General features: G+C 41.7%; 2 protein-coding genes across 8 annotated transcripts in view; both read right to left on the reverse strand.

Moving 5' to 3' along the window:
* Positions 1-4,541, reverse strand: part of ATE1 (arginyltransferase 1) — an 87,741-nt gene extending 83,200 nt beyond the window's left edge. For 4 of the 7 annotated variants that reach the window (XM_075423856.1, XM_075423857.1, XM_075423860.1 and 1 more), the window contains exons 1-5: positions 4,076-4,276; positions 3,171-3,234; positions 2,672-2,734; positions 1,830-1,933; positions 751-1,023 (exon numbers count right to left, since the gene is read on the reverse strand). In XM_075423856.1, coding sequence (XP_075279971.1) covers positions 751-1,023; positions 1,830-1,933; positions 2,672-2,734; positions 3,171-3,234; positions 4,076-4,178 — 607 coding nt within the window. In that variant the 5' untranslated portion in view covers positions 4,179-4,276. Of the gene's footprint in view, positions 1-750; positions 1,024-1,829; positions 1,934-2,671; positions 2,735-3,170; positions 3,235-4,075; positions 4,277-4,439 lie in introns of those variants that run through there. The other 3 variants (XM_075423862.1, XM_075423861.1, XM_075423858.1) reach the window with 2 other exon arrangements.
* Positions 4,542-5,215: 674 nt separating this feature from the next.
* NSMCE4A (NSE4A component of SMC5/6 complex) lies at positions 5,216-15,954 on the reverse strand. Its single transcript, XM_075423864.1, has 11 exons — positions 15,609-15,954; positions 14,065-14,145; positions 13,365-13,495; positions 12,145-12,296; positions 10,127-10,226; positions 8,642-8,732; positions 8,088-8,182; positions 7,300-7,348; positions 6,496-6,587; positions 5,827-5,915; positions 5,216-5,302 (listed from the first exon to the last, which is right to left on the reverse strand). Exons 1-10 carry the CDS (start codon positions 15,877-15,879, stop codon positions 5,835-5,837), a joined length of 1,143 nt encoding a protein of 380 aa, XP_075279979.1. The 5' UTR covers positions 15,880-15,954; the 3' UTR covers positions 5,216-5,302; positions 5,827-5,834.
* Between the last annotated feature and the right edge of the window lie 3,860 nt (positions 15,955-19,814).

Consider the following 19,814-nt stretch of genomic DNA (forward strand, 5'->3'; position numbering starts at 1 on the left):
GCAGCAAGCTATACAATTACCTTTAAGTCTAAGAAATAAAAACACAATAATATACTGAATGTGTTTCCAGTGCCAGTTAGGTCTGTGGCAAATAGTCTCTGAAAGCATAAGAAATACAGCCTGAAATAAGTTATTCACAATTTGTATAACAAGAAGATGACCTGCAGAAATTAATAAATGTAAAAACAATACCTAGGGCATTTTTGTTGGGTCTTAAACTGGTTTCCTGCTGTTGCACAAGAATCAAGGTTAAGCCTTAACCTAACTCAGTAACTAGCACTCTGCAGCATCAGCCAAAGCTGTGCCCAGCTCTGTCTTGCACAACCATACCTCAAGGTACACAAAGCCTGAGTCATCCCATCTTACAGCAGAAGGGGAAGCTGGATGTGCATCTCATCCCGCGCACAAAACTATCCCAAACTGGAAACTGGTCCCAGCGCCCGAGGAGATTCGATCACCTTGACCTACCTGACCGCAATCTAAACAGCTTACAGAAAACTATCAGCTGTAGATACGTATTGTCAACAACTGAAGTAAAAACACTAACATAAAAAAAATCAACGCAATCTTCAGGAAAAACTAAGAAAACAGTAACACACAGCACCTCTCATACACTGGAATTCCATAAATTGGCAGGAGTACAGGGAATAAAAAGAAACAATTATTTGATTACTAGGCAAGATAAAAAGGTCTCCCACAACACACAAAATCATGATAGTACATCCCAATTACTACCAGAAACTTGACTACCTGGCTTAGGTGGTGCATGAACAGCTTTAGCCGAAGGTGCTGGTCCTCCAGGGACTGGTGCGTCTTTATCTGCAGGTATCTGAAGAGAACCCGATTCCCCCGTCCGCTCGTTCACCTCTTCTTTTGATTCTCCCGTGTCCTTATCTTCATTTTCCACTCTCTCTGTGTGATCCACACTCAAGGGTGTCAGTTCAGATGGACTGACAAGAGATTCACTCTTGTATGCAAAATCACACGCAACCACATCTTCTATTTGGGAATCCATCGGCTCTTCTGTAAATAATTAAAAACTGCATGAGTTAATTTCTCGCTGTATAACCTCAGCTCACACTTTGCACAATTAACACTAATATTAAATTAACTTCTTTAGAATTTTACAACTGTTTTCCAACAAAGTGACTGTTTGCAATAGTCTGAAAACAGAAAGCTTCCTTTATGACCCTGAATTACTAGCACCAACTCATTTATGAGACCAGTCTTATTTTCTCCACTAAAATGGAGCAGTCAACTAATCTCATGCCATAACCTCAAATTAACAAAAACAAGGACACAAAAATACCAACACATACAAAATATGATTCGGAACCGACACAACAAGTTCCACCACAACTGAGAATAGCTGGTTTTGGTGTTGGATAAATGGAGTCTGACTGTTCAGTCACCTGGAAGAAAGAGCCTCCTTTCCCTGCTTGCTCTTCTTTTCCTCTGCCACCCACTGTCCTACTTAGCCCTCCCCAGATTATCACTTTCATCATGGAGGTAAGAACAGGGTCTAATTCTCTACAGCACCCTGCTAGAAAGTAAAGCACATGCCCAGAGATGAAAAAGAAAGTAAGCCGGTCTACGCAAAAGGTGCGGAAACATGTTCTTCAACAGAGCAAGTCCAGTGCACAGTTTGGTCTCTGGGTTACGCAGCGCTCTTGACTCAAAACCAACTGTAAAGACATAACCCAGCCAGACCTTTCTGCAAGGGTCTCTGTACAAAAATCAAAGCATATTAGCCATTCGATCCCTCAAGCAGATATTTGATCCTCCTTTCAAACATCAGTATTGGTTTTCAAACACTAAGAATTTCTTACCTTCGCTCGCTACTTTCAAAACATCTCCTTTGGAAATAAATTTCAACATTTTCTTCAGAACTTTCTTGTGAGATTTGGAGGACTGAAAATGCAAAGCTTGACACCTTAAAAAGAAAGAATTATGATAATTTCTTTTGTGAAAGATTATTTCAGAAAAAATGCTAAGGAACCACGTTTACGTTACACTGTATATATGTTTTCTAACTATTTCTTAGGCTTCCCTATACTAAGCAGTCAAATATTTTATCAGCGCTTTTGAGTTAATAAAATTATATTGCCTTGTACTGCATAACGTCATTTTTCATGGCACGTTTTGTGTGTATATCACTATAATCACTGCAATATGCCAAGGTGACCTCAAGTACTGCATAAGAAAACACACTTTCCTAGGAGGCTAATACATTAGAATTTTTCACTTACCATCGTACAGATACAGCATTGATACTAACATCTAAGGTCGGAAAAGCGTATCTACAATTATTCACACTGTTCAACTGGCAGCCTCTCTTATTCGGGCTGCTAAAGCAGTGTTTGTGGGACACAAACACGCCGGGTCACCTGCAACCAGTGAGCAAGAAAGCAATTGCAGGACCCTCGCTTTGGACTGCGACTCAGAAGCAAAAGGCTGTAAGGGTACACACTTAGTGGGTTGCTTACAGGAAAACATCACTGAGACGCTGATGTGCCTGTGCACAAACCCAACAACATCTATTTAGCACTCCAAGTATCATTAAAACTAGGTAAACTTATCAAGTATTCTGTACTTAAAGTAGTAAACACAAATGGCTGAACATACTTGAAGCTGTCAAATCACTTACAGTAGCATATCTTAAGCTTCTTACCTTATTGTGTATTGAGGACAACACGTTTGATTCATTATAGGTTTGTAGACGTATTTTCCACTTCTAAAAATAATAATAAATACATATTGATTTTCTGTTGCTTATACTACAAAATAAATGGCAGACCAACCTTCTTTGTTAAACTAGTATTAAAATGTTACATGACGAGTAACAAAAGTCAAGCAGTAAGTTCTTCAGCTTTTTGCTGCTATACTAAAATACCCTCCTTCTAAAATAACCAATTGTTTTCCTGTTCGGCAGTGCCATGTTACAAAAAGTCACACAGCATTGGACAAACACTTCTATTTCAGTTACTTACAGAAACTATTTCACAGAATCACAGGACGGTAGGGGTTGGAAGGGACCTCTGTGGGTCATCTAGTCCAACCCCCGTGACAAAGCAGGGTCTCCTACTGTTTTCACAGACCTATATTTTAAATCTGGATTCTAAATTGAATCTAAACTGACAACACGGCTTTGTATTTCTTTTTAAAATTACCTTCGCCATCCTCTGTCTATGAGATCCTGGTAATCCTGAACTGTCATCGAATGTGCCCACATACCTGAAACAAATAACACAGTAATACACTTGACTGATCGCATTTCTGCTTTAAAACATTAGAATACAGCAAGTTCTACAGAAATGTTATTGCAAATCTGAGCAGCTAATGGCAACTTTCGAAAAGATGTACTTCAAGGATTATGTTTATTTAGAAATCTCGTAAATTGCTGATATCAACCCCACATTAAGTGTAAAAAAATCACCAAAACCAACATAAATCTTGGGATGCAATCAACTATATTGCTCTGGCTGCACAAGATTAAAGTTTACCTCTCCACCTGCTACCTTTCCCAGAGATACACCATCAGAATAACACAAAATACTCCTTAACTTTGTTACAATCAGTTGGAAACATCGGGCCAGAAGAACTCAGATCTGAGAGGCGCTGAAGCCGACGCAGACCATTCCCAGGGACCCCTCGGAGGGCAACCAGCCCGGGGACCACCACCCCTTCACCGGGGACAGGACACGCTCCGCTCCCCCGGGCGAGCCGAGCCCGGGAGCCACCGAGCCGCCATGCCCGGCGGCCACGCTCTCACCCGGGGGTCAGGCCGGACGGCAGGGCAGTCACACCCGAGAAGTGAAGCTGTACCGAGAGAACGCTCTGGGCGAGACCCTGACCACGTCCTTCGTTACGACCGTAATAATTAAAACATTTCGTCCTTTGCCAAGCTCTCCCGTTAGTTCTGACGGTTTGCCCTCAGACTGGAGCAGGGCTCCCTGGCGGCCTGGCCCTGAGGCGAGGTTTCCCGGCGAGCCCCCGGTCCCGCACCGACCCCGGCTGCCCGCCGCTCGCAGGCCTCCCGCAGCCTCCGGCCGCCCCCTCCTCCTACGGGCCGCACCGTGCGAGAGGTTGCCGGTCTCGTTCCTGCAGTAGCCGCAGCGGTAGCCATCCTCTCCGCCGAAGTACTCGACGATGCTCGGGGAGCTGCCGGCCGCCGCCATCTCCCGCCGGGACCCCCGGCCGCCTCAGGACGGGACTCTGCCCGCCACCGCCCCGCACCGCGCCCGAGGACGCCCTGAAACATCCGCCGCCGCCATCTTTGCTACGGGCGGGACATGGGCAGCGCCTACAGGAAACGGCGGCCCCGCCATGTTCACCGCGGGCACCTGCGGCGGCTTCCCCCATCTTTAGTGAGGGCCGCCGCGCTCGCTCTCCCTCCGCCGGAGCAGCCCCGTCCCGTCCCGCTTCCCCCCCCCGCTTACCCGCGGAGACCTTCCCGCCCTCCGAGGCGCAGTAGCCGCAGCGGTAGCCCTCCTTCCAGCCCCTGTACTCCACCACGGCGGCGGGCATGGCGCGGTGCGGGCCGCGCCCCGGCCAGGCCCCCCCCACCTGGGCTGGACGCTCGGGTGCGGGGCGGAGGAGCACGAGCGGTCACGCCGCGCCTCAGCCCGCCCGCGTGGACCGCCCGGCGGCGGCAGAGCTGAGCGCTAGGCCCCGCCGGGCTCGGCCCCCGGCCCCGACACCTGCCCGAGGGCGGCGGGAGGGGACAACCCTGGAGCCCGCGGGGAGAGGGAGAGGGGCCCTCCCCAGAGCGGGAGCCAGGCTTGGTTCATTCTGAGGAAAATATTGGCATGTCCTGCCCTCAGTTAAAGCCAGACACACGTCACAGACTTGGGGAAAACAGAAAAGGAAGGAGGAATTTTTATCTATTACTGAGACCCAATTTCCGAAGCCAAACCTTGATTTCCAGAAGACTAAGCAGAGAAAGACAACACCAATTTCTCCTGCAGCACCCAAGATCATCCAGATCACAAGCTTACCACAGCACAAACAGCTAACCCTGCAAATTCCACCTGCGGGCTGCTACCGGGCAGAGACAAGGGGTGAAAGAAGGGGGACAGCACTTCCTCTCTATGAAAGCTTGCAAGGAGCAGTAAACTTTATACAAAGTAGTAAACATAGCCATAATAAATAGAAAGTATACGGTAATAACCCTGTGACAGGTATAAACAAGACAGTTTCTATACAGTGCAAGATGTTCCAATAAAAATAAATTTAATTTTACAATATATACATATAAAAACTTTTCCAAAGGAAACATTTTAAAATACTTTCTTTAAGGCACCTAAGGGGAAAGAAAAAAAGACAAGACAATAAGACAATATGCATTAAGATTTGGAACTTACCAAACAACTGTAACAAAAGAATTCGATCCTATCGTTTAAAGTACTTTTAGAGAGAATCAGACTGTCTTCCCTTCCCCTGCTTCCCTAAGTCCTTCTTCAGACTACTCTGTTGACTCATGAGCTGCCAGTAGGTTAAGAAAAAAAGTACAAAAACTAAGCTATGAATCTTTACAGCATTGCATTCCAAGTACAAGTATAAAAGTTCCAAAGATTAACTCAGGTATATTACTTAACTGACCATCAAATGTAAAAATAAAGGGGTTCTTCAGTTAATTACTGCGTAGAAGATTAGATGGCATTTTGTTCCACGAAGGGATCAAGAATATCAAGATATTCCAGACATTAACACAGTTACCCTGCTTACGGTTCTTCTACATGTATAACTCACAGATAGTTTCCCTGCAGTTCTTCTGCATGCATAAGGAACTCAAGCACTGTATCCTTTATTATTAAAATCACTTACCTGAAGAATTAAGCTACGTCCATTTCATCTTCATTTCTATAAGGAGGGCTAATCATGGGTTCTGTTATTTCATATGTTTCTACGATCTCCTGGTTAGAGATGACAAGAGTATGCAAGTTACAAGAGCTGAGCTATTTCAGTATAATTGCCATCACCACCACGTAAGAAATAAAGTTTCTCATACTGAAGCACTATTTCAAATTACTAAGTTTCTCCTGCACATTCTGAGCAAGGGCAAAGGAGAAGAGCTGTATGTGCTAAAACCTACTTCTTGTCTAAGATTTATTACAAACAGCAAACAGTGAGGAAATTGTACGGAGAACTTCCCCTCTAGAAGCAAATATCATCTGTAAGGGAAGAAACAGACTCCATATTTAAGCGGTCCTCATATAAAACAGTAAAGGCAAGTCACTGCACAATTTAAAAGCCCTTAAACTAACCAGGTTTTAAGGATCAGAGGTGAAACTGTCAACCCAATTCTCAGTTTTCTTGCAGTCAAAAGCATTCGTTAGATCTGTGATTGTTCTGGAATCCATAAAATTAAACGCAGTGGTAATATACACAGGAACATCTATCCTTACCAGAGTACATAACAGCACAGCTCTCAGATGCATTCTTACACTTAAGATAAAAAAATTAATCAAAAGTACCAAGTGCTATCCATTATACCTGCCATTCCTGATGGTTCAGAGATAGGACGACCTGGTTCCGTGCTCCAGCACTATAGTCATCCTTCTTTCCTTCATCGTCTTTCGAAGGCTCTGTTCAAAACATCGTATTTTCACAGTCTTGACACTTGTCAAGTCAGTTTCCTCCAGGAACACAAATGCTTCACAAAAAGCAAATCAATTACACAGGCTCCACTAAGGCAGTCTCTGTCAATAGCCTGTACCATATGCTGCTTAAGAAATTTCTTTAGTCCTACTTCCTAAAAATTTAGAAACTAATATTTTTCAGAGTCTCAGAAGGACCTAAATATTTAATCCTTTCTGAAATCCCACCAAAGTCTTAATCCCATTGATATCCTGAAGGAATAAAAGCCAAAGACCTCGACCATAGGATGGCCTTCCCCTTTCAACTGTTTTGAAGTTGCAGCACTTCCCAACTCAGGTAGACAAAGGAGAATTCTTGCACACAAAAACACCTTTGCTCAGCAAAGCATAACAATGTTCATATACCTATTAGCAAAAACACCACTTAAATGGAAAGGTAATAGCCTTTTACTTCTGTTAACAGAACTAATTTGTATAGAACAGCATAATAGCCTTTTTTCCATATTTTGAGATTTAAAGAGACTCAATCCTTTCTGTTCCTCTCAAATCTCTCCATGCCTTCAGTTAATTTCACTGCATATCCCCGAATCTCTGCTCTCACCACTAAAAACACACCTAAAACTCTGTGAACACCTAAGATGTAGCTACTTTACAGTGTCGTAACAAAAAACAATTATAGTCTTTCAAAGCCAGATTTTACCTATTATTGGCAATTTATCGTCATCCAGCTTCAATCTTGCAAAACCATCCTAAAAAACAGTAGGATTTAAAGTTTCAGAAATTAGAACTAATTCGAATAATACACTAAGATTGCATATTTTTAATTAGTATATTACATAATCATAAACAGGTACATACACTGATACACAATCTTAATTGGCATACCAAATGAGGAAAATTATTTAAATATAGCATTTATTCATAAAGAATGCAGCTGATACAGGACATGGATCACATGGATCCACAGCTGTTGGATTACAAAAAAAATGTTTTATTAAAAATCATTATTATTCATTGAATATACTTGAGTTAACCCTTCATCATCACTTCACTATTCACTATAAACCTGAATTTAGCCAAAATATGTTTGTAAGTTTTTCTTTTTTCATTTCATTAGACAAAGTAAGTATATGTCAAAGTGTAAATCTATAGATTTGAAAAGAATATAAAACACTGCACTGACACACTTTCCTACAACCTCAATAACTTCTGTACGCTATGACTATTCTTCTATAATCTAAAATAAGGTGAGCTAGAATCCCTTTTTGAAAAGTGTATTGACAGCAAAAATTTCACTATTGTTTTGTTGGTAAATTGACTGTTGTAGAAAAGTCTAATTAAAAAATTAGTCTGATTGTAGAAAACAAATTAGGATTCCTAATATTTAAATCCTAGTCCATCAATATCGAAGCCATAAAAACAACGAATCAATATTTTTAGATAATTCCAATATCTAAAATAAGACTTCAACAACATGTCATGACTTACCCTTATAATGAAGGACACATGAAAGATGTTTTCCACAGTGCGTGCAAAAGAGTTAGGATCAATCACAAGATCAAAGAAGGAAATAGGTGTATCAGCTAGAAATGCAAAAATGAGTTTGTTAAAAAAAGCAAAGAAAAAACCCCAGAGCTAATATATGTAAACAGAAACTTGCAAAAGTCAGACTCCTTTTAAGAGCTAAATGAATGTTTCTGTCAATTTAGTTACAACACTGCAGAAAGAAACAAAGTTTCTAGAGAACTTGATTTTCTTCCCTCTTGCCACACACACACATAACGGCAGCGTCTATTTGACTGCCTACTAAAAAAATGCCCTGCTCTAATAAGAGGGAGAGGGTAGGATTTAGATTATTCTGCACTTAAACAGCAACTGACAGGTGTTCATAAAAAGTACATAGTCAGTATATATCCTTCAACATCAAGATTTCTACTCACAAACTCCACCTAATTCTGTTTGTGTAATTTAACCACTCTTAACTGTAGGAGTATTTGTTTTCTCAAATTAATGCTTTAAAAGCTTAATTGAATCATACTTACGATCATTTTTAAAATGAGTTTGCAATAACCCCAAAATCCTCTCTACTTCTTTTTCTGTAGCTTCCTGATGAGACTCCTCCATTTTTTTCAACTGGAAAAAAGAAACATAGTTTCACCTCAAATCACCACTGTTGTAAGACAAGAATAGGAAAAGTGCCTTTTACGAACACCTAATACAAAAGAGAAGTTTTTCTCTCTATAACACATGTGCAGTTAAAGACACACTTATGCAAACATGAGACAATTTACAAACTATGCCCTTTCAGTTTGACATTGTAAGACGGGAATTAATTTCTAAAGCACTTTGTATGTTTTGAGCCTATTTACAGGCCTACATTTACTTTCCAATAGTTCTGTGGAATTGGATTACCCCTAGCAGTACATAATCTGTGAGTTTACCGAAGAAGTTTGTAAGTGTAGAAGGGCAGTTCATTAAGATCTTTAACTTTTTTTCCAGAAAAGTCACCTAAGTTTACGTGTAAGAAACATCACGGCACGAAGTCTGATGTGGTCAAATGACACGACTTTTGTGGTTTTGCAGATCTGTTACATTATCTGCAAAGCAGGGTACTCCAAATCATCCTTCAAGTACTGTCATCAGCAGAGTACCAAATTCACTTCTCAAGTACAGCCTTCAGTAACCTGTCTGCTGGTCCTGTTAGCCACCATCTTCCCCTTGACCACCTTGCAAAAAAGCAAGCTACAGAAACTTTCAGTAGCAGCCACGTATCTAACACCAGTTAACGTGTATGCTGATCATCAGTTTACCTACGCAAACCACAAAGCACAGTCACTCACTTCTGGAAGCAACTCTCTCAAACCCTCCAGCTCCTCCTCTTCCCAGTACAAACTGTGTCAGAAAAATTTCTATCACGATTTGGACTGTTACAAAGTACGCTATATTTAAAAAGACGTACTCAACATTTTGCCTCTACGTACTGGCATTATCGGCCAGAGGTTCCCTGTAACATGGTTTATTTTTTCAAGCTTTCAGATGTAAGCCTCTCTAAGTACTCTCAGACTTTTGCCTTTCCGCCAGAGTCAGACAGAAAGAACAGGGAAACAGCAAGCAGGGAAAATAGTGCTTAAGTGAGCTAATTAGTCTGCTGTTCTTAACCACATTTCTGTGCAAATGCCACACACTGTTTTAAATAAAATGCTAAAAGCATGCTAACGTAAAGAAGTTTCTTTCTTGTTTCCTTTCAAAGCAACGAGCATAAGAGCAAATAAGCTAATTTGAACTTGAAAAAAAAAAAAGTCTGTAAATCCCATTTCTGAACTTGACATCAGTGTATAAATTGTATTTCCTTCCAGACAGTGAAATATTGCAAAACTAATCTAGAAGACTAATAATGAAGTCTGAATCCTTTAGTATGACACAATTCATAACTACAAAACCCAAAACAACGTGAATAGAATTATTTAAAAGTCACTTGTACCAGCTATGCCACAACAAATCATCAACAGAGACAACACCTCACAGACCTGAGCAGGCATTGCCCGTTTTGCTTCTCCTCCTGGAGCCTTTCTCTGTCTCTCAATCCGTTGCCTTGGTACAGGAGGATCAGACTTAAAAGATCCCAACCTAACCGAAACAAAAAGAACATATATATGGAAATATGTCTTACACTGTATGCTAAGAAGTCTATATACTGAGCAGTTGATCTCCTGATAACAGTGCAAATTAATGACTGATACCTAAAAATAAAGCCTCATCACATTTAGAGATTTCTGTAAACAACCATCCCCAAAAGTTGCTCCCAATATATGTGGGCAGCCTCATACCAGAATTATAAAGAGATGTATAAAGTTTGATGCAGTTACTCCAACATTTTTTTTTTAGCTGAAAACTTTAAATCTACTTTTCTTAAAACTAGTTAAGAAATGAAACAGAGTAAATGGTTCATATCCTCCAGCATCTCCACTGGAATTTATTACAAACTCTTCTGCCTGAAAACTCACTCCATACAATATTTATCTTTTTTATCTGTTGTCTTGTTCCAGTAAGGCAAGGTTTGTAGTAAGCTTTTTTTTTTTTTAAAAAAAAAATGCCACAAATTTTTAAAACTTAGTCAATCAACAGAACATCCAATACACTAGAAGAGAAAAACTTCTCATAAACAATGTGAGTGTAATATGCGTGCTAGATTTAGGCACTTTCTTGAAGTGCTTACCTCTCTCCAATGACTATATAAGGAACTTAGGCTCCTAACTTTGGTTGCCTTGAATCTCCACCAAGTTAGATGCCTAAAGGAGAGAGTGTGAATTGAGACTCAATTCAAGTTAGTTCAGCAGGTACCCAAAATTTCTGCAGCACATATTCTTCCCTATCTTGGGTGAGCTGAGACTGCTCGATTTCAGAAGTCACAGACTGATCATGAAAAAAACACCCTCAGGCCTCAAATAAGAACATACGGAATTAGAAATAAGTAGTTCTTTTCCTAAACTGAGAACTACACTTTATTATTCAAAATTAGCACTTTGCGAATATTCACACATCCTCCATAAAAAGGCCATTGTTACTCAAGATGTCAAAATGCAACTAATGAGAAAAAAATTCTTTCTTGCAGCCAGTTTTGCCTTAAGATCATAGCAATGATTGGAAAATATACTTATGTTTTTACTTTCAAGCTGTAAGACCTAAACGATAAATTCAAAATATCTCAATTAGCAATCCAACAGTAAATATCCGATATTGTATGATCAAATTATTTATTCATCAACTTACTGGGAGGGAACAAGTGCAAAATCATAGACAACTGAATAATACTCTGTCAGCTCTACTGATGATAATTCAGTTGAACTAGATCCTGATATTGTAGGCTGACTTTGAGAGATTTAAATTGAAGCACTGTCTATAAGCAAGGTCACTAAGGGTCATTTGACAGCAGCTAAAAAGACTCCTACTAAATGGGTTGACTACACGTAAGGAGAGATGACGCTGGTTCTACTTAAGGCCACTTGCCAGTAATCAGGTGATTTCTTCTGAAGGCACAGCCAGAAAGCAAGATTGTAAAAGACAACCCATTAACACAGACGTACAAGAAGAACTGTTGGGCTCTTCACGATAATACAATCGTCAGGTAAAGGATACAGGCCCTGGCAACTGACCTTCCATAACTGTCTGGGAAAGAAAAATAAAAATTCCTCTATTCATGACTCTGGCTGCAGCTTATACAGGGAGAGAAATATGAAGGAAGAGTCGGCTTTTAAGGAAAAGAGGATCACTTCTACTGGTTTTGGTCTGAAACAGGTATATGAAGAAGCTATTTCTACTAGATACAAGTGATACTACTTTGCAGCCAAGCCAAATCAAAGAGAAAAATATTGCGAAACATTTTGGAGACAAGGAGTTCGCTGTACCGTAAGAACAGAGACCACACAGAAGTTCTTGTTGACACTCCGTGACCTGAGTTACTCTATTCAAGCCGTGGGCATTAAAGAAAAGAATTAAGGCCACTAGCTTGGGCTGCAGTATATACTATTTTCTTAAATCAACTTACATATAGTGAAAAGAAGGCGCTCTTCTGAAATACTTTTCTGTTTCTTCTCCCAGTTTATGCCAGGCATTACTAGGTAAATAGCCACCCGAAATGCTTTCAGAATCACTATCATTTTCTTCTACTTCCACGCGATTTATACCCATGAAGGTCAGCTACAAAAGAAAAAAAGCTGCAATGAAAATTCACTTGGAGAAAGATCAGTAGATACATTAATGGTAAAATACCGTATTATGGTGTTTGTCCTGCTAAATATTTAATATCACTGCATAAGAACCTTGACTTTCCTGGAGACACCATGAAAACCAAAACACACTCACATACAGACTTCTGCTCAGCAAGCATCATCAAGCAATGAAAAAAAAAAAGCGCTACAGGTAAATAAAACTGCCTGTAGTCCAACAGAATTTCAGTGATGTATGAAGCAGCAAAGCATTACTTGCACTACAAAGCTAAGATGTCTCACAGTTTCCAAATACTGCACACTTCCAGGAAGCCTAGCTCCTCAAATACCATAAAACAACTTCCTTGGCCCAACCTTGCATCCACCAATTCAGACTTCCCCAGGAAAAACTTCAATAAAACAACTGAACTTGATGGTGGTTTATGTTACAGAGCTCTAGCCTTGACCGAAGACTCAGAATCCTTATTAATCTATCGTAACGTAAGAGAAAATTTTCAGAGGGAAAAAGTAGTCTGCCTCAAAGCTGTTCTGAACTGACTCTTCCACCCAGACACAGTACAAAGAGACAAATATCAAAGATGTGAAGTCTCCAGACACGCAAGTAATTCTAAGTCCCATTTCATGTCAGTGACCCAGGGCCTTGAGAACTCCATCCAGAAACATAAAGCAGTGGACAGGATAAAGAAACTACTTAGCTACCGGGAAACTACAGAACAGTGAGTACAAACCAAGTGCGCAAGACTAAGAGCACAAAGTGACTGAACTGTGATAAAGCAGCAGCAATGCAACAATGACGGGGGACGCCTGCATTTTAGGTTAAGATTTTCCCCTATGCATAGCCGAAATGCTCAATATATAGTTTAAAACAATTAACAACAATAGCCTGAAAATTAATCAAAGAAGTTCATAAGAAGGGTGTTAAATTCCATCAGAACTGTCATGTACTGCCTGACAATCTGAGGTTTTTATTTAATGATTCTGTAACAAATAAGGCAAACCTCTAGCAAAACTGTTGGCAAATTCAGAGCTTAGAACTTACCAAGTCTTCTGCAAATGCTAGTGAATCAAATGCTGTCATCTCAGAGTGCAACTCATTGGCCTTCTCCTTTCCTAGATTTGATGCTAAGACAAGAAATTGGGCATCCAGCGCAGCCTCTCGTGCACAAGACACTGTTACAGAGAAAATTTTGTATTAATAATAAGAACTTGTCAAACATATAATAATAAAATTTAGCACACAGACCATCCTGGGTAAAGAGCTTTCTAAATATTTTTACTGCAATGCCCTCTAACACAATTACTTACATAATGCTTACAATAATACTTGCATTTAAAAAAGAGGAAGTAAAAGAGGATGACATTGACAAAGGCAAGCATGGAAAAATAACACATTATCTTAAAGAATAAACATGTTTTACATCTCTGCAGGTGAAATGAACCCCTCTACACTAGTATCTTTTATGTGTACTACTTACAGTGTTCTACAGAGTACAGATAAAGCAAGGAGTACTTCTAAGTGCAAATAAACACTAATGATATCTATTTTTTCATATCAACTTCTTCAAACAATTCCTCTTCAATTAAACATATCTATTGAAGCCATACTTTAATAATTCCAGTAAAGCACTTGAAGGTCAACTTCATTCTCTTGCCCTTTTTTGTTTGTAAGTCATCACCACCTCTCACTTGGCCAAGTGTCAAGCAAACACCTCTAATAAGGACCACGGAATTTGTTTTACCTCCACTAAACAGCTTATTGGCTTCTTCCAAAGCTTCTGTCAGTCTGTTGCTTTTTGAACTCAGCATATCCTCACGATTTTCTGGGGTGGGACACAAATGAAATTCTACATTACTTAAATATAGAAGCATCAAGAAATACATACTTACACCTTAAAATTTGCTGCTTCACAGCCCATCATACACACAAAAAACCAGAACACAGTTATAGTACATTAAATGTGAGATTATGTAGGCTCCATTTTTATTAATGTTTATGCATTAACACAGTTTGAAGTAGTAAATTTCCATTTACTTCCAGGGAATAAGATTTATGCGGTTGAATTTATGTTAGCAGATCCCAGATTCTCCTTGGTTCCAGTAAAATATCTGTATCTGTGTTAAAGCAGCTATCAGATAGCATAGTTTGCTGTATGTTATTTGTCTTATCCATAAGTCATTAAGGATTTTCATGAAAGAAACACACCAACCCCCAAAAGCGCATGCTTGGTGATTTCCAAAGATCATCGTGTCAAACACAGTTACTTAGATGTAACGGTACACACGTGCTTTCACAGGCTTTCAGGTGCTCAATTCTGAACAGCTACTCACAGCACTGCTTTTAAGGACCTCCACCATACCTCGTGCACTGACGTACCACTGTTGTTTTTCTGCATAAACACTGACCAGATCATCCATAAACCATGCTGTATTCTCTTGTAAAATGACCCCACCAATTTGGCAGGTATGCAGAAAACAACTAACACCACACGTTGCTAAATTTGGCAGTGCTTAACCAACCATCGTTATGATCTCATGAGCAAAACAGGACACTCCAAACACACACGGCAGCAGCACGGACACGCCAACCTGGACAGACGCTAGAAGGCCCACAGTACTTTCTGGAAAGCCTAAGAATAACCTTCTGGTCCAGGCAGATACCAGCACCGGCGGTTTCAAATGAAGGCTCAAGCACCACGAATGCAAAATTAAAGACTTTCAGTCTGCCTTCAGGTGTAAAGCTGATACTTCCCCTGCATCAATGCAGTCATGCACATTATGTGCCAGTAAATCCCTCGCAGAACCACAGAACACTTTGGGTTGGAAGGGACCTTTGAAGGCCATCTAGTCCAAGCCCCCTGCAGTGAGCAGGGACAGCTTCAGCTGGATCAGGCTGCTGAGAGCCCCGTCCAACCTGGCCTGGAATGTTCCCAGGGATGGGGCATCGACCACCTCTCTGGGCAGCCTGTGTCAGGGTCTCACCACCCTCATGGTAAAAAATGTCTTCCTTCTACCCAGTCTGAATCTCCCCTCTTAGCTCAAAACCATCATCCCTTGTGCTATCGCCGTGGGCCCTGCCAAACAGCTTGTCCCCACATAAAGCCCCAGCCTGTCCTCACAACCTTCCCGTCCCTGGGCAGGCAAACCCACGGAGCCAAACCCCGGCCTAACGACAGGCCCCAAACTCCCGCAGGCCAAGGAACCCGCGAACTCGAAGGGCTCCCCAGGCACCGAGCCCAGGCTGCCGGCCCGGGCCCACGGCGGCAGCCCCGCTCCCCGGCCTTACGCTGCACGCTGTAGATGAGCTCCCGGTACTGGTTCCGGATGATCCTCCTGCTGCGCTCGTCGCCGGCTCCCTCCGGCCGCCCGGCCCTCTCGCCCGCCGCCTCCGGCCCCTCTCCCTCCTCCCCGGAGGCCGGCGGGCGCGGGCGGCCCGACAGCCGCTGCTGTTTGTGCTGAGGCACGGCGCCGTTGCGCGAGGTGGACGGCAGCGAGAGGCGGCCGCGCTCCGAGCTCCGCTGAGGGGAGAAATCGCTGCTCCCGCTCGCCTCCGACATGGCTGGCCGGCGCCCCGGGCCTCCGCCAGCCGCCGCCCCGGGCAGCCCGGCCCCGCGGAAGGCGCCGAGGCCGCCGAGACGTCACCGGTCGCGACGGCGGCCCGAGAGGGCCAAACCCGCGGAAGGGGCGGGGCGAGGCGGAGGGGCGGGGCCAGGGTCGCCTCAGCCCGCCCCGGGAGGTCGCTGCCGGGGCGGGGACGAGCAGAGCGCGGGGAGGGGCGGGGCCAGCCGCGCGGGGAGGGGCGGGGCCAGCCGCGCGGGGCGGCCGCCGGCGGGAGGCAGCTCCCTGAGGTAAAGGCGTGCTCGCCGCGGAGCTCCTTCCGAAATAAACAGTTCCTGAGGGAGCAACTTCGAATAAATCCCCTGAAGGTGCGGCACCGGGGCGCGGCTTTTTACCCCCTGGGGTGACCACGTTTTCTGCTCTCAAAAAGTTCAGCAGAGAAGTCCTCGAACTTGCACGGGTTTTGTGGGAATGTAGTGATGAGCCTGGTGGTAACAACTCTGTCATCTGCTTTTAAGCTCCTCTAACATCTGAGGAGCAGAAGAGGTGAAAATATGAGGCAAGGGGATGATGGAGTTGAATGAACGTGTCTAATACAAGTATTTCCACATAATATGCGGAGGTTAGTCACTAAGCTGGGATCTGCGCTCTGGCAAATACAGTAACAAATGTATGCTCTGAAGTGGGATACGCTCCAAAATTAGTTAATCCTGGCTGGCGATGTTGTTTATATAAAAGATGACAAAGTTAAAGCAGAGTTAAATGTGTGTATTATTAATTTACCAGGAAGAAATGTATCTTCAGTATTTTTAAGTTACCAACAACCAAGCACTACAAGTCTGGGAAATTCAGCAATTTTCAAATTGTCATTTAATGATGAGCATTTCATATTGCAGACTAAAGTAATTTCTTTAAGATATAGCTTCTCCTCTCTTTCTATTCCTTTCCCAGTGCCATTATCATTACAGTTGAGTTTAGTGTAAATGGTTGATCTGGCTTCTGATGTGGAGCGGTGGGCTGTGTTATGTCCCTTGTTGCCATTCCTTTCTCATAGTTCATCTTAAGTAGCAGAACTCTTGGATAAATATCAGTAGTTTAGGAAGTGTGCTGAATGATTATTTCTGACACCCTGATCAACCTGCTTGAAGAGTTCCACAAGACAGACTTTTGCTTTATGTTATCAGACCAATCAGATAAAGCAATTATTAGAAATCGATTTCAATTGTGAGTATAGAGTATACAAGATTATGGTGAAAAGAGAATTAAAAGAATATGTAATAATATCAAGTTGCTATAATCTGTAAGAAATTTAAAACAGCCATACGTGCTAAAGGCTTGATTCTTGCTTTCCTGGCTACAGTGTGTAACGCCCCTTAATCACAGAGTTCATAATGTTACACTAATGCGTATGCTCTCCGCTTCAGTGTCTTACACAGGGTTCAAAGATAATGGCAGGATTGCCTAGGGGTTTTTACAGTTTCAGTAAATGGTGAAACAGGAGGCAAGAGATCAGAATCTTCACACTTTCACAGTCACTTCTTGAGGGCTTCAGTAGGCTAGAAGTTGTCTGGGAGAGTAGCCGGGGAGATGGAAAGAGGTAGCTTCATCATCATTCAGATAATTTAAGTCGGATTTTGTATTGGTTTTAAGGCAAGTTCTCTTACACAGGATCCACAATTGCAAGACTCCATCTTCCAGCTGACTTTCACTGTTAATGTATGTTCATACAAGAAGTTAGAAAAAGAAGGCATTCTAGGTATAATGAACACCAGCAGCATAGGAGATTTTAAAATTTGGGAATTTTTCATGTTATTGATAGAGAATGAAATACACTTTGTATTACAGAAAAGGCATTGCGATGAAGTATTCTGTAATTTTTAACAGAAAATAAAAGTCTTCTTATTAAGAGGGCAGATCAGAAACAACAAAAACATATGGTTACTTGCATTGATGAATCCCAGATTTTTTAAAAGAACATACAATAACAGGGATTTCCATCCCTCTGAAGTCCCAAAACACAGTCTTCTTTTCTTCATAGTGCATGTCTGTCAACTCCGTGTTTTCTTATACATTCATAATTTAGTTGAGCATTAATCCAGAGGTGTGTTGGGTTCTCCTAAGAACTTCACACACTTGTGAAACTTGAGGCGAAATCTAAATGCGCGACTTACTGCAGATTGATGCAATTAATACAAAACTTTTACAAGGTTGCACAAGCTCTGATCCGTGCAAAGATATTGCCCATTAAAATGAATTCCTTGTGTGAGTCCATTGACTCCAGCAAAGCTATCCTAAAGCATGATTTTAACCAAATTACAATGGATGCCACTTAATATAACTCCAAGTTATCAACATAAGGGTTTTATTATAATACGTGATTAGAAGAACAATATAGTATATTGAAAGTTGATTTCTGGGAACTTACTTTCCAAATGACTTTTTAAAAGCCATACCTTTTGACTGCAAGGAATCTAGGAATTTGATTTCAGCTTTCTCTGCTTAGTTTTCAAGTTCAGATTAATCCTGCAAAATATGAATACCTAACACTTAGTATTTCATTATGTGAATAATACTACTGTGCTGCTCTAATTGTTTGGTGTTTCATTAGAGTATTTTTAGCAGGCATTCTAAAACATCTGCATAGCTCAGACTGATTGAATATACAGTCATGGATCTACCTTTTCTTCCCCAAATCAGTACTTCTGCTGGACTACAGGCGGCAGCTATGCATAAGCTATCTTTCAAAAGATATGTTTAAAAAATTTCATTTTTCAGTACAAAATGATTGTAGTTTGTACTCTTGAACAATTTTCTGTTCTTGTACTTTGTGTGACTAGTAGAGTCCTGTCAAATTTGCGTTGCAAATTCATTATGAGTAATACGCTTTTGTACGCAAACACAGAAAGGCTCGAGAGAGGATCCAGACAAGGCTGGGGCCCATTGTGCAATGCAGCACACAAACACATAGTAAGAAATATTCCCTATTCCAAAGACTTTTTAATACAGTCCAAAATGCAAAATGCTGAGCTGGGTGGGAAGCAAAGTAGTAAAAGCTTCAGTATGAGGCGAAAGGTTCAATATCTTGCTGAGGAAATTGTGTTGTATCCAGTCTCATACAAACACTGATCTGGTGTTTCTGAAAATGATGCTTGCTTTCTTCAAATCTGTATTTGACCTTTCTTGGTGCTTAGACAAGCAGGGCCTTTTACTTTTTGGGTACAAGAGCAAAATATCCCACAGGCTGCTCTTTGTCTCAGATACACAGGAAAGTAGCAAAAAGTGTTCTTAAAGAGGCAGCTGACATCATTAACCAAAAATGAAACACTAAAAAGTACAATAGTGCAACAAATACCATACAGCATATAATTTCAATTTTATCAAGAATATTTTGCACCATAAAAGGATTTCAGCAATTACTGTCACATTCCTACAGTAGCTTGTATTTATGTGTGCAATAAGGCCACCCAGCATAGATCAATGGAGTTTAACCTGAATTCAGTTTTCAGCTTCATCACAAAAAACTGTTTCACTGCCGCTACACATGTTGCTTGGCAGTGGTAGGAATGAGAGGAAAAGCCTGCTGCTGCTTTTTGTGTGGGCCAGTCTGTCACAGCAGACACCGTGCAGCTATGGGTGAGACAGAACATGGGTGCTCTCAGGACTCCTAATTCCTATTCCATCTTGTTGCAGAGGACAGACCAGCAGTTTCCAGCAGCATAACCAAGGATTGTGTCATCTTGGGTCATCTGGAGAGAATGAATCTGGGAGCACTGAGTGTAAAGGTGTAACAGCTTCACCTTTTTGCTGAAGGACAGAATTTCGGGGGTGGAAGCGCCAGCCAGCACAAGCCTCAGTGTGCTGTCTCATGACTGGAGGGTGACACAGAGCCATTGTGCCAGTGCTGATTATCTTGCATGTAGGTAGGCACATGAAT

This window comes from Opisthocomus hoazin, chromosome 6 (assembly GCF_030867145.1).
Source record: "Opisthocomus hoazin isolate bOpiHoa1 chromosome 6, bOpiHoa1.hap1, whole genome shotgun sequence".
NCBI classification, from domain to species: domain Eukaryota; kingdom Metazoa; phylum Chordata; class Aves; order Opisthocomiformes; family Opisthocomidae; genus Opisthocomus; species Opisthocomus hoazin.

Excerpts from the sequence above, each read along its gene's own strand:
- NSMCE4A (XM_075423864.1), bottom strand. The coding sequence starts at position 15,879 with ATGTCGGAGGCGAGCGGGAGCAGCGATTTCTCCCCTCAGCGGAGCTCG. Across the intron at positions 8,733-10,126 it reads AACGGGCAATGCCTGCTCAG|TTGAAAAAAATGGAGGAGTC; the intron begins GTCTGTGAGGTG and ends TCTTTTTTCCAG. Across the intron at positions 5,916-6,495 it reads TGAACCATCAGGAATGGCAG|GAGATCGTAGAAACATATGA; the intron begins GTATAATGGATA and ends ATCTCTAACCAG.